At 42.2% G+C, this 14843-nt stretch overlaps 1 protein-coding gene across 4 annotated transcripts in view; it reads left to right on the forward strand.

The window, feature by feature from the left end:
• The window catches only part of GRK5 (G protein-coupled receptor kinase 5), a 300122-nt gene extending 289432 nt beyond the window's left edge, over positions 1-10690 (forward strand). For all 4 annotated transcript variants that reach the window (XM_072623961.1, XM_072623963.1, XM_072623968.1 and 1 more), the window contains 3 exons: positions 29-166; positions 3751-3882; positions 9847-10690. In XM_072623961.1, the coding sequence (XP_072480062.1) occupies positions 29-166; positions 3751-3882; positions 9847-9945 (369 nt within the window). In that variant the 3' untranslated portion in view covers positions 9946-10690. The remainder of the gene's footprint in view (positions 1-28; positions 167-3750; positions 3883-9846) is intronic.
• Positions 10691-14843: the final 4153 nt, after the last annotated feature.

The following is a 14843-nucleotide window of genomic DNA, read 5'->3' on the forward strand; positions in this document are numbered from 1 at the left end:
TACCCTTCTGTTTCTCCCTGGGTCATAGCCCCGGGCCGTGTACTGCAAGGATGTGTTGGACATTGAGCAGTTCTCCACAGTGAAAGGTGTCAACCTGGACCACACAGATGACGATTTCTATTCCAAGTTCTCCACAGGATCTGTATCGATTCCATGGCAAAATGAGGTGAGTGGGAACTAGGGTATGGGCTTTATCAGTCCTGTCCATCTAGGAGGAAGGGAAGAGGAAAAAGAGGATCGTGTTCATTCCTTATGTTTTACAGAGACAGGGAGCTGGGGACAGTAATCTCTAGCCAGAAGACCGGACAAATTGCCATGAATTTCAACTGCTGGACAAAACTAATAGGGGTCAGACTTCCAGAGGTTGTGGGTGTCTTATGAGAAGGAAAAGGGGGCCAAGGGGAAATGGAATCCACTCTCCTTCTCCCCTATAACTAGGTATAGAAAGTGTAGGTCTCCAACCTTATAGTCCAAACCTTCTCTATAGTACAGCAAATTGGTGGCAGTTGTCTTGAATTCTGTACTCTAGGGATTGGCATGTGAAGGATGCTGGAGTTTTTACTGCTGGGCAGACTGGAAATAGAGCAGTTAAGTAACAGTGTGGTGTAGAAATGAAGTCAAAGGAGCTGAATTTGAATTCTAAGTGTGCAATTTCTTTATTATCTCCTCAAGATCAGCTACTGTCTTTTTTCTTTCTTTGTATCCCTGATGCTTAACATAGTGCCTAACACATTGAATTTTGTTGTTGTTCAGTCATGCCTGACTCTTTGTGACCCCCTTTGGGCTTTTGTTGAGAAAGATGCTGGAGTGGTTTGCCATTTCCTTCTCCTGCTCATTTTACATATGAAGAAACTGAGGCAAACAGTGACTTGTCTGGGGTTACATAGTAAGTGTCTGAGGTTAGATTTGAACTCAGGAAGATTGGGCACTCTATCCACTGCCGCAACACATAGTAGGCACTTAATAAATGCTTATTGACCGATTGACCTGTATAACCTTAGACAAGTCATCTTCACCTTCTCTGGTCTCCAAATCCCCATTTGTAAAGTAAAGAAGTTAGATCTGATCACAACAAAGGTTCTTTCCAGCTCCAAATCTATGGTCCTGTAATTTTACTCCAGGTCAGAAAGTTAGTAAATAGCAAGTCATAGACTTGAACCTGGGTCTGATTCATTCATTTGGAGGGTGCTCTACAATATACCATGCTATCACTATTCCCCTTCACAGGTCTCTCAGCAAGCTCAGTGTAACTAGGATAAAACATAACAGGGTGGGAAAGGATTGTGGGGAATTCCCCTGTATTCAGGGCATCTCAATCTAACTTCACTGAGAATGCCATGTGGCATTTGACTCGAGAGGGAAGGGACAATCTCTAACCACCCAATGGCTTTGGGATGTCTATTGAGATGAACAGACTGGCCTGAGTCACAGCACCTTCCCACTATGAGTCTTGGGCATTCCGAAAACGTGGGCTGCATGTCCTGGCACCAGTCCTTCTTCTTCTTCTTCCACTTCCCTTCACAGACCCATGATTATGAATGAGTCCACCCATATCTTCTACTCCCGTAAGCTTCCAACATCTCCAGAACAAAGATGGCGCCAGGGTGTACCTCCAAGCAAGCAAAACACTGGGACTAGAGAGGGATGTGTTCAATCTCCAGTGACTTGATCGTCACCTTTAACCATAAGGTTTAGACTTTGTCACAAATGTTAACCAACTCCAGAAAAAGAAGGTGAATATCCGTTTTAGTATCCACCTGAAACATGGCTTCTTGCTCATGGACACTTAGCTCCTCCTCATCCTCCCTGTTGGAAGATTGGAGCTTCTCAGGCAGAAATATTTCTAGGTTCATAGATTTAAAGCTAGAAGGGATTTCAGAGGCATCAAGTTCAACCCCCTCTTTTACAGATAATTAGGGTCCAGAGAGGTCAATAGATTTACCCGAAGTCACCCATATAGTAAGTGAAAGAGCTGAGATTTGAACCCAACTTCTTTGTGTCCAAATGGGAGATGCTTTCCTGACTGTTCTCAGACTTTCCCTTACCTTCCTTTCCCAAATAATAATAACAGCAAAATGTACTGGAAAGCAAGGTGTGCAGTGAATAGAATGCCAATCCTGGAGTCCAGAAGACTTGAGTTCAAATCTGGCCTCAGACACTTACTAACTATGTGACCCTGGGCAAGTCACTTAACTCTTTTTGCCTCAGCTTCCTCACCTGTAAAATAAGCTGGAGAAGGGAATGGCAAGTCCCTCTAGTATCTTTGCCAAGAAAACCCCAAATGGGGTTCCAGAGAGATGGGGTACAACTGAAAAATGACTTAACACAATGTATCCCTGTCATTTGTAAAAATGGAACGTGACTGGAACGGCCTTAATTGGCAATCTCCTCAAACTTTATAAAGAGCCATGGGATAATTTGAGGCTCACAGTCTGTGAAAGAAGAGGTTTGTAGCTCTAGGCAAGCTACTATTAATAGCAATCAGGCTGCCACCACATGAGTCAGCCCAGCATGTCTGTAATAATAATACCTAGCATTTCTATAGCACTTTCTTCAAGTTTGCAAAAGAGCTTTTCAGATATCTCATTTTATCTCACTACCCATCTTGTGAAGGTCAAATGAAATGAATGGAGAAAGTGCTAGGCTCAGAGACAGGAATACCTCGGTTCACACCTCTCAGTTCTAACCATTATTAGCTGTAACTGAACATAAGCAACTCCATGTGACATCCCTGGGCCTCAGTTTCCTTCTCAGTAAAATGAGGATAATAGAGTTGTAATATGACCCTCCAAGGGCCCTTGTAAGACTCAAGTGGGATGATTCACGTGAGGTACTTGGCAAACATTAAAGCATTAAATCAGTTGTCGTTATTGCAAGTGAAAGTATTAAGTGAAAGTATGTGGTAAGGCTATTATATTAATGTCAGCATTTGTTATTTTTTGTAGCACTAAAATGTGATTTTCAATAGTATTATTTTTAGTAGTACCATCTCATTAGGGAAAAACCCATCTAACCTTTAGAAAAATGTTTAGGCTAATATATATCGAGTAATTACCTACAAGGTCCATATAAAGGTCATCAAGATCATAGACTTAAGGTTATGAAAGACCTTAGAGGCCAACTAGTACAGATGAGTAAAAAGAGGCCCAGAGAACCCAATTTCTATGTCCAATGTTACACAGATAGCAACTGGAAAAAAAAAAAAATCAGGATTTGAACACAGGTGCTCTGACTCAAAACTCCCCTTTCTTTCTATTTTATCAGGCTTCCTCCCAGTTGAATTTTTCTGATACATAATAAGATATAACTAATACTTTGTAATAATAATTTTCTACTTTAATTTCCTTTAAAATTTCCCCTTGGGCACTGACATCAGTCACAGCTTTCTGTCTTCCCCATTTTTCTGTCTCTCACCCATCGATCAGGATTTGGCTATCTCAGCATGAAGCAAGATTGAGGAGACATTGTGGGGTGGCATCCCATCCTCCCTCTAGCAGAGACCTCATGCTGCTGCTGCCTCAATCCTGCCAAGAACATTTCTTAAAAACTAAGGCTGAGAACTCTAGTGTGAGGGGTTGCTTTTCAGTTAAAAAGAGAGAAGAAAGGAGGCTTCCAGGCTGCAGAAGACAGTTTGTTCTTCCACATGCCAGGGGCCTTGCTAGTTTATCTGCTTTAACTTTCTACTTCCTGCGAAAAGTAACAGGATGTGGCTTCTCTAATGTATGTCTGGTTTTGCCTCCATTTCCCCAGATGATAGAAACTGAATGTTTCAAGGAGTTGAATGTGTTTGGACCAAACGGTACTCTTTCACCTGACCTGAATCGGAGCTACCCTCCTGAACCGCCAAAGAAAGGCTTGCTACATCGGATATTCAAGCGGCAGGTAAGACTGGCTGAGTCCAGCTATGGAACCCCCGAATTCAAGCAGACACAGTAAAATTTTGTCATTGGTTCCCTCGCCAGAGTAAAAATAAAACAAAAAACGATGGCTTTGGAGTAAGAAGAACTTAGTTCAAATTCTATCGCTGTAGTTTATGTCTTCTGAACCTCAGTTTTCCCATCTGTAAATTAGATATGATGACACCTGTAACACCAATTTCTCACAGTGAAATACAAAGCACAGTGTTATCCTTTGCTATGAGTAGTCACAGATTAACTGAGATAATATCTAAAAAGCAAGGGGGAAAAAGCTGAGCTATTTTTAGAGGCCCCAGAGGTGAAAATGAAAATAATCCCCTCCCAGGACTTCCTTTGTGCCATCCCCTCACCTACAGTGCAGGACTTGCTTGGGTACTATGTTCATTGGGTGGTGTAGGTGGTGTTTTGTCAAGAGAGGCTTCATGGTGTGGTTGATTTGAGACAGAAGACCTGAGTTTAGACTCCACTTTTGCCACTGTCTGACAGTGTAACTTTGAACAAGCTTTCTGATCTCTAAAACAGAGGTATCCTAGAATCAGCACTAGAAGAGGCCTTAAAATTCATCTAATCTAACCTAAGATGAGGCTGAGGGACTTTCCCAAGTTCAGACAGACACAAGGAGGAAGTGATAACACCAAGATTTAAACCTAGTCCCTGTGATATCAAATCATCCAGCATTCTTTCCCCTGCATCATGCTGACAATACCCACGCTGTCTATCTCACAGAGTTTTTGTGAGGTTCATAGCAGATGATTTACATAAGGCAGTCTGTATATGTGAGTGACTGTTGTGTTTAGAAGCAGAGAGATGGGGCAGGGAGGGCTTCATGACTGATCAGTGGGCTCCTCAGACATCCCCCAGGCTCTCTCTAGGAGAGTCCAGTACCAGAATAAGTTGAAGAAATAATTTCATAAATGAGCTTCCAATTTTGTTGTCATTCAATCATATCTGACTCTTTATGACCCTATATGGAGTTTTCTTGGCTAAGGTGCTGGAGTCGTTTGCCATTTCCTTCTCCAGTGTATTAAAGCAAACAGAAGTCAAGTGACTTGCCCAGGGTCACACAGCTAGTAAGTGTCTGAGTCTGAATTTGAACTCAGGTCTTCCTGACTGTAGACCCAGAGCTTTATCCACGAACCCACCTACCTTCCTTCAGGCTTCCAGTGGCCTACAACAAATTGGTTTAGGGACTACTTAACTGCTAGGATCCTGGGTCAGACCCTGTATCAACTGAGTTAAACAGATGTGCCACTGACCTTGTGAAGTTGACGGCATAAGAAAGACAATTCTAATGTGAACAAATATAGAGAAAAGTGAGAGCTTGAAGGATCTCTGAGATTAAGGGATCTCATTTTATAAATGGTAGAACGAAGGCACCAGTTTGAGGAGTGACTAGCCCAAGATCACAGAGCAGGCTAGTGGCAAAACCAGATTATTGGTACAACAGAACTATCAAAGAAACCAATAACGTATGACTGTCCCTGACAAACAGTGGGCTACACAAAGGGAGAGTCCCAGGGAGGGCAGAAGAGTCCTGGCAGTTAGAGGGTTAGCAAGCTCCAGGAGTTGATTTAGACTCTTCAGATTCCTTAGTCCAGTCCTGACTGTCTAAGTCCATGAATCAGGAGAACCCAGCAATATAATCTGCCTCAAGAATTCACTCACTTTGCATTCAGGAAAATACTTGGTGGGGGAGATAGAATTAAGAGCTGAAGTCAGGTGGACTAGGGGGGAATGTATTAGGAGGTCAGGTGATCTGGGTCCTAAACCTAGCTCCCCCACGACTTTCCTTGGTGGTGGTGGGTGGGAGGGCAGTGGCAAGAGAGCAAGTCAACTTCCATCTCAGGCAAAATATGAAGTATGTTCTATGAGCAGAACACAATGCTCAAGATCTCGGGGGCGTCAAAGTTTAGATGTGGCACTTTCCCTCCCCGTGGAGCCTGCTGTCTGGAGAAGAGATAATACACATACATGGTGCACGTGAATGCACAAAAGGCACAGGCAAAGTATTCATCTAAATCTGAGGAGACTTACTTGGCTGGAAGGAGCTGAGTTGATATTTAAAATGTTAAGAAATGCAGGAAGGATGGGTTTTTTTTTTGTCTGATGAATCAGATTTAAGTTGAGCAATCTTTTTGGAAAACGAAAGAGCCAAAAACCTCGTTTTTCTTTCCAAGGCTCTGACTAGGAATAGGAGAATGGGTAGGATTTTGTCAAACAAAACAGGAGGCTGATCAGGCATTCCAGACATAGGGAAGAGGATGAGTCAAGGCCCAGAGACTGGAAAGCGTTGGGGATATCGGATCGATGGCACATGGTCCAGAATGGCAGGAGCACATGATGCATGGAAGGAAGTAGGATGAGACACAGCACAGTGTTATCTTTTGCTGTGAGTAGTCAGCACATCACACTACCATAGATGGGATCAGGAGATTCATGCATGCACATGCCAGGGAATGGGTGAGTTCCACATGATTTGAGGCATGCCCAGTAAAACTCAAGGAAGATGGCTGCTTATTCTTTGAAGAGCATTGTCCTAGGCAATCAAGGGTCTCAGGAAGGTCTTGATGAGTGTTGCCATAAACTGGATCTGGGCCTAAGGAAGATTAGTCTGGTTGCAGTGTTTGATTCAATTCAACAGACATCGATTAAGCAAGTATTACGTGCCGTGAACTGTGCAGTATACCGGGGACACAAGATGAAAAACTCCATGATGCTTGACTCCCAGAAGCTCACAGTGTAATTAGGAGGATGAGGAGAGTATAGAGTTTGTATAAAAGGATAGGGTACAAGATAGTATGTAAGCAGGGCAAGGGAAGAAGCAGGACCATATGCTTTAAGAAAATTTGAGGAAGAGATTCCCTAGAGTTCAAGAGATGAAGAGGAAGCTGATCTTTGGAGAAGTGGTATGATGGGGGGGTGAAAGTAGAGGCAGACCCCAATTAGGAATGCGCCTTATAGTCCAGGAAGGTACTAATGAAAGCCTGCATGCTGGTGGGTCGAAAGGAGGAGGGAGAGATGTGAAAGAGGTCCGTTGACCCTTTCCAAGCTGAGGCTTTCCCACACATACAGTGGGGATATGAGCACCCGCCCTGTCTACTTCCTAGAACTGCTGGGGGGCTCAGATGAAATGGTGGATAGCACAGTACATTACAGATGTAAAGGTTTATTCCTCTTATGGGGGTAGGGGCACTAAGCTATCTCGTATTCTTTGACCCCTTCCCACAATTCCTGCTTACTCCTCAGCTCTCCTTTCTGTTCATTGCTACTGTAGACTACAAGACAGAGAGTACAGGGCTTAACTGTCCAAGCAAAGAGTACAGATACCATGCTGCTTTGGGAAAGACTTTCTGGGGGATGGGGCAGATGGGTGGGGAGAGCTGCTTTGAGGATGCTGAGAAAAGGGAGAGCCCAGAGATCTCCAGCCTGCTTCAGGTTCCCTGAGGGACATAGGACCCCTGAAGAGTTTCAGAATGCGGGAGTGGCCATGGAGATCAAGGGCATGGATGTGGTCTAGAAAAGATGATATTGCTCCATTCCTTCTGATATTTCTTTGTCCCAAATCCAGTAATATGGAATTCTTTTGTGCCATTTACCAACTTTTGAATTGAGTTGGGAGGAGAAAGGAAGAGACTGGAGCAGCAGGTCTTCAAATTTCCTTTCCTGTTATCCCTGTGAAGGCTACCTCCTCAGTCCCACGATCCCTTGCACTCATATTGCTCTTCTCCCTCTCCTTTCCCACCTGACCAAAGGAAGCCAAACCTGCAGCTCATTCCCTACCCCCACCCCCTGTGGAGATACGGCTGTTCCTTGAGCCAAGAAAAGCTAGTTTGTCCTATCAGTGCAGAGCAGCAGGTACCCTCCCCTCCATGGAAGAGTTGTTAGGAATTATGATGACTTCCTAACACCCAGGAGGCTCCAGTCATCAGCCTGGACCAGATATCCCTTAGAAGGTGTTGGGGGAACATTGAAAATACCTTAAAAGAAAGGGGAACAGGAGTTTCCATCAAGGAAATCATGGTCCTGCTTACAATATTATGAATGCTTGGCTAATAATTCTGAACAAAAAGAAAACTTTAGTAGCTAAAGGTGTTCCAAGTTGTCACCACCAGGACAACACAGCTGCCACTCATTTTCCTAGGTCCTCCCCTTTCAAAGTAGCTGGAAGCCAGAGGGGTCTGCTATGCCCTTTTTCCTACCACTTCCTTTTGTCTATCAGATGACCTCCAATCTCACTCCACCAATTTCTCAACAAGTCTGATGAAAGCAAATTGATACACAGATGCCCTTGCAGCCCTTAGAATTTCTCCATGGAGGATGTCATCTAGTGGAAATCTTCAAGGAGGCTAGAAAAGCACATTTAAGGCAATCACTGGGCTCCACTTTCTTTCTCTCTATTATGTGGAGTGTAACTGAAAGAGCACTGGATTTGGAATCATGGGACATGAGGTCAAGTCTCAGCTCTCCAACTTAATCCCTTTATAACCCTGGACAGGCTGCTTTGCCTATCTGGATCTCTTTCCTTATTGATAAAATGAGGCGGTTGGGCCAGATATCTCCAAGGTCCCATTCAGCTCTGAATCCTAGGTGGTGCAATGGATAGAATGCAAGATCTGGAATCAGGAAGATCCAAGTTCAAATCTGGCCTCATATACTTTTCAGCTGTGTGACCCTGAGCAAATCACTGAAATCTCTGTTTGCTTCAGTTTCCTCAGCTGTAAAATGGGCATCATAATAGCACCTCCCTCCCAGGGTTTTCATGAGGACAAAATGACATAATAATTGTATAGCACTATGTAATAGCACAGTACCTAGCACATAGTACATGTTACATAAAAAGGTTAGCTGCTATTTATTATTACTATTATGGTGTTCAATACCCAAGAGCTCATTAGACAAATGTTAGTGACTAAGAGTTCTCACTTAGAAGTTCACTAAGAAAAAATTCATAAATAAAGTCACCTGATAAACAAGTGGCTTCCCTACTGGAGACTAGAGATGTTGTCCCTGCCCAAGTAGCCCCTGAAAAGCTTGGATTCCCTGAAAAACTCTCTGACTCCTAAAAGAACAATCTATATGTCACAGGGATCAGGTTGTGAATATTCTATAAAGCTCCATAAGACATTCACCGATAAGTAATGCTCACTTGAGTTAGAGCTAATTATTCCTGGAAGCCTATTCTGCACAGAGAAAGCACATGATCTCAGGAAAACGTGGATAGACTTGCATAAAATAACAAAAAGCAAAGCTGCAGAACCAAGACAATGTTGTATATAGTAACAGCAATATTGTTTTAAGAACAACTTTGAGCAAATAAATTATTTTCACTATTATAAATACTCCAATTAACCACAAAGACATATGAAGGAAGAGGTTATCTGTATTTAAAGAAAGAACCGATAAACAGGAGTGTGTATAGAATGATTTTACATCTATTTTACATACACATGTGTGTACATATACATAATTATACACATATATATTGGTGTCTAATGGCCGTCACATCTATGGTGGTGGAAGGCAGGGAGGGGAGAAGGGAAAGGAAGAAAAAAAGAAATTTACATGATAACTTTATTATATATTTAAAAGGAATTGCAAGTTGTACATAATAGATTTGCAGTTTCATGGGCAATCATCTTTTTTTTCTTGTTATACTGTGTTACAGAAATGCTTGTTTGATTCCATAGATTAAAAATAAAATGAATAAAAATAGAAAATAAAATAAAACAAAGGAGAGCAAGCAAGAGGCGAGACAGGGAGGGTAACCCAGTCTGTGCTTGCCTGCCTTCCTTTCTCTCCATAAATAGAAACAAGGAGCCCCTGCTTTGTAGAGAGTTGGGGATGCTTCCTTTTAAATGTTTGCTTAGGCTATGAGATGTCTGTCTCTGTATGTCATTGTAGTAGGTCTCATGGTTTTTCTCTCTTCCAGCATCAGAATAACTCCAAGAGTGCTACTAATTCCAAGGCAAATTTTAACCACCACATCAACTCCAACCATGTACGTTCAAACTCTACTGGAAGCAGCTAGTTTCAGCTCAAATCTGGGAGTTTTAAATGGGGCCACGCCCGAGTCCTTCCACTCTAGAAACAGAGCTCCTGCCAACAAGCGCCACCACCGTCACTGAGTTAGGTCAATGCTTCCACCCCTCTGAAAGCCAGAAAGAGGCCCTGTCGAAACCTTGGAAGTGGAGCCTCCAATTTTCCTGAAGAAATTCCCACTCAGGTCTGTTTTGCTGGAGGGGGCCCTTGGACAGCTGGTGTGATGGCACTTGATCTCTGTAGAGTATTGCAATAGAAATCCAACAGATAAGACAACTTGCACGTGTTTAAATAGCAACATACCTAGAACTGAATTTTGTCCTTATTATTTTTAAAGAAAAGTTTTGTAAATTTCTCTATTGTCTCAGTTTACATTTTGTACATTTGTATTTAAGTGAAAGTCAGACTTTGAGGGTGTATATTTTCTGTGCAGCCGTTGTAAAGCCATGTGTTTTAAGACGTTGAGGGGGAAAGGGAGGGAAGGGGGGGGATTTTTAAAATGTGACTCAAGACTTCCAGAGCCTCAATTGAAAAATTGTTTTTATTAACTGCAGAGAATTACTCCAATTTCACATTAACTAATGGATTATATTTCCATACATGCATTTGATGGCACAATTTATTCCTAACTAACTTATATTCGTTTGTATATTTGATTTATAGCAACACTGCATACAGTCTCTGTTAGTTTGTAACATCTTGTATTAAATGCTAAAAAAAAAAAAAAAGGAAAAGGGAAAAAAAGGGCACACTTGTGACTTAACCCTATTTGAAAATTTCTTCCATGTGAGGCTGGGACCTGCTGGCACCACTGAGTTTAGTGCCAGGGTTTTTTTTCATAGATCATCAAAATATTTGTGGTGCGATTTAGGATCCTATTTTCCATTCTCCATCCCTTTTTCACCTTAGAAAAAGTCTGCAGGGAGAGGAAGCATGCTCAGGTCCCAAAGGACCTTGGGGCATTGGTCCCTGGGCAGAGAATATTGTCCTTCCTACCTAGTGTGTCCTGACTTCTTGTTTCCATGCATTTCCCTAAAGTTTGGTTTAGTGGTTTTTTGTAGTTTTCCTTTAAGAGGGATAAATGTAAGAATGATGAGAAATAAAGGAAATTCCAAGTGTCTTAAGAAGACAAAAAGAAGCCTAGATATAGGAGAAGTCTGTATTAGTTCTAATGTTTGGTTGAGAATAATAAAAACAAGAAGGAAGATTTCCTGAAACTTTTTGGTGCCTCTGCATGTAACATGCATGTTCCTTCTGAGAAGGAACACAGTAATATAGGACAGAAAGAAATTAAATTAGGCCTCTCATGCAAATTCCTCCTGGTTCCTATGTGAATAGTGAATGAAAGGGTCTCTAGTTACAGAACCTAGGATATGAGTAAGTTGGTAAGTAGCCAAATATCAGGCAGGGGTGGATTTCCCTGGTTTCTCTGGTTCAAAAGTTGGCTGGCCCATGGAGAGAACCAGTGACCAAAATGGTGGCACTTGAGAGGCCAAACAAAGACAGTTCTGACTTAAAAAAAGAAATAAGTGTGCCAACTACCCTTCCAAAGTCAGACCAGAGGTTGGAGACAAAGAAGCCCTTTCAAGAATCTGAAAAAATACAAATTAGCCAGGATCAATAGATCCAAAATGGTAAAAGACCTCTGGAGATGATCCCAGTGTCAGAAGATCAGATGATAATAGGTACAACTGGAAGAAATTCAGAAGTCATCTTGTCCCACCCCCTCGTTTTACAGATGAGGAAACTGAGATCTAGAAATGTTAAGTAACTTATCTAGGGTCATGCTTTCATGTAAACAGTTTCATCCCTAACACTGGGTTGCCCAGTATCCCTTCTAACAAAGAGACGTTGAACAAATTATCCTTCTCACACGAGCACCCCAAGGGCTCCCACCTAAAGTAAAGTGAGCAGTGGATGAATCTGACTCCTCTTAAGGATTGGCAAGGCAAGGAGTTGCTTCCATCATTTTGCATGTTTTTTTGCACTTCTAGGCTACAGTTTGGTGGATTGTTTGGGGAGGAGACCTCTCAGAACTTACTTTGTTTGGGTGAATTAAAATAATAATTGGGTTGAGTTTTCAGGGAGAAGCTTCTTGTAAGAGTTAAATTCACAACCTAATTTCATAATCATAGAATGTTTGAATTACAAGAGACTTTAGATAGTCAACCCTTTCATTTTATATATGGGGAAACTGAGACCTAGAGATGAAAAGTGACTTGCCCCAGTCACAACATTAGCAAATGGTAGAATCCCTTTGGTAGAATGTGCCTTTGGGGAAGTATGCATATGCTAGAAAGGGAGTTACAAAATTGGACTGTATAATTTTGAGGTGGTTCTACAAATAAACGGGAGAATAGAAATATTTTCATTTCCCTCATATGTCTTTAATCTGTAGTATTAATTTCCTGAACCAGTTCTTGGACTAATTGGCCATCCCACTTCCTTGGGTTGGATTGGAAGTAGATATGACCATCCACCTTTGCCATTTTTGCCAAGGAAATGGAAATACCTTTGAATAGCAGTATTAAGTCCCACAACCTTGCTCATCTTCTGTTCTCAGTGACACAATGGAAGGTCATTCTATAGAAGCCTTTAACCCAAATGACCACCTGCCATCAAGGGCTCCTCTCTATTTACCCAGTCTGTTGAGATTCATAACTCTATAGGTGAGTTAATATTGGGAGAAAATGTTCATGCTGCAAGGAAAATGTAATCGTTGTTTTCAGTGTTGAAACCCCATGCTGATTTTAAACCCCCTGGGAAACATTCAAGAAAACTTTAAATAGGGCTCCTACTGTTTTTCTCTTTCTAGTCCTGGGGTCTCTTGGACTATATCAAAAGCACAGGTCTCAACATGGATTCCTAGAAAGGCTTGAGGCTATCCTTTTCTTGTTGTAACTGCCATAAATGTTCATGAGAGTCGCAGCTGAGGTTACTTTGCTGCTAAGCCCCCCAAATCATTTGAGCCAAAAGGCCAGTGCCCAGCTGTTACAAGAGAGCACCTCATTAAAGTAACCCCCAAGAGACTGTCCATCTATATCACCAACCTCTTGAGTCAATCATCAGAAAGTCCTCCCCTCCAAGCTTCATTTTCTATATCAGTTTTAAGACCAAAAAAAAAAAAAAAAGAGTAGTTATTTGTGAAGACATCTTTGGATGATCTGAGGTTTGGTTTTTTTTTTTTAATTTGAGCTTCATGAGGAAGGATTCCTTTTTAAGGGTGTGGTTTTGTGCACAATTAGTCAATTGACATAGTGCCTTTAAGGTGAGATCCAAGGAGTGGGCCCTGAGTTGTACAGAAATATCTTCTCGTTTGTTTCTGTCTTTGGTAAGACAGTGGTTGTCCCTGAACTCATCATCGTGATCCATTATTGAGTTTCCTCAGTGGTTCTGGGGGCCACCCAAGATACTGAGGAGACAGCTTCCCCCAAACCCCTCCACACACGCACACAAACAGTTCTCAAGGAACTGACATCCTAGGAGGCAGTTCCCATAGTAGACAGGAGTATTCTTCCTCTTTGTGTCAATGATCAAAGAAAAATACTTAAAAGAAGAGACTACATGTATTAAGCACCTACTATGTGCAAAGCACTGTGCTAAAGCGCTTTATAAATATGATCTCATTTGAGAATATAGAATAGAACTCTGCCCAGATTTCCACAACTGCTCCCTTGACTCCATGCCATCTTCCACTGCATTTTGAAGGGCAACAAGAAGATGCAACTTCCTTCTAAGGTGTCTTGCTCTTTGCCAACGGGAACATAGTCATTCCTGGTTTTGTTTGATTTTGGGGTTTTTTTTGGGGGGGGGAGGGGAGCCAGGTTCTACTATTGCTTAAACAAGAGCAGTCAATAGCTTGATTAAATTATATCAACGCCTTACAGGGTAATAATTCAGGGACAGATTTTGCCTCGTGTTCCAGATACATGCACATGTCTGCCTCCACTGTCTTCAGTGGGTGCTGCTTGGGAGCAGAATTTGCCCTCAGGTCCTTAAAATTCCATTGTCTTGAGTGCCTCCCCTGTGAAGTCAAGACAGTCTTTTAAGAGACCAGAAATTCCTCTGCCTTGCTTGAGTGATTATCAAGGAACATCCACAGTGTTGAAACTCTTCTTCTTGCATTCCCATCCCCCTTTTCCTGAAGAAGTCACATCATTTCAACTCTTTTCCTTTACCGGCTGTTGGCCAGATGTTTCACCAATGCCAAGACTGGTCTAGCACGTCACTCAACCAACAGAGTGAGCACACCTCTTGGACAGTTTCCCTTGGAGGAACATCAGTCTTGGGTTGGGGCCAAGTCAACCTTCCTTGGCAAGCAGAACAAGAACAATCAAGAGCTTGGTGTCCCTGGATTTTAGGAGAAACATCAGACCTCTTGGCAATCAGATGTCCCCCAGGAAATCCTCACCCACCAATGATAAATACATAATATATCCCATCCAAGTGATCTTTGTGCTTACATCTCCCTCCTTACTGCATGGCTCCTGAGTGACTTCAGGAGTCAGATGAACAACTGAATGTGTCCTCTTTGAGTTACTGTTCTATTTTTATCTGGGACACCCTGGTGTGACTTTTAACATTTTAGTCTTTGCTCAGGAAGGTAAAGGGCACACAGATTTCTTTGTGCAGGTTCACATCACATAGGTCACAAATCATGGCCCACAAGCGTCTCTCAAGACAGATAAGCTATCTTCACCTGCTCAGACAACCAGTCAGCCCACCGAATTTAAACACCAACAGTGCAGATTCACACTCATGCCCAAGGACATATTTCCAGTTTGATTTTCAAAACCTGCTCTACTGTTGTCAAGATATGTACATATTTGGAAATGTTGTGCTCTCTCCAGGAGGGAAAGGGCTTTTCCAAAGGATTTAGATGTGACT

The sequence above is a fragment of the Notamacropus eugenii genome, chromosome 1 (genome assembly GCF_028372415.1).
Source record: "Notamacropus eugenii isolate mMacEug1 chromosome 1, mMacEug1.pri_v2, whole genome shotgun sequence".
NCBI lineage: Eukaryota > Metazoa > Chordata > Mammalia > Diprotodontia > Macropodidae > Notamacropus > Notamacropus eugenii.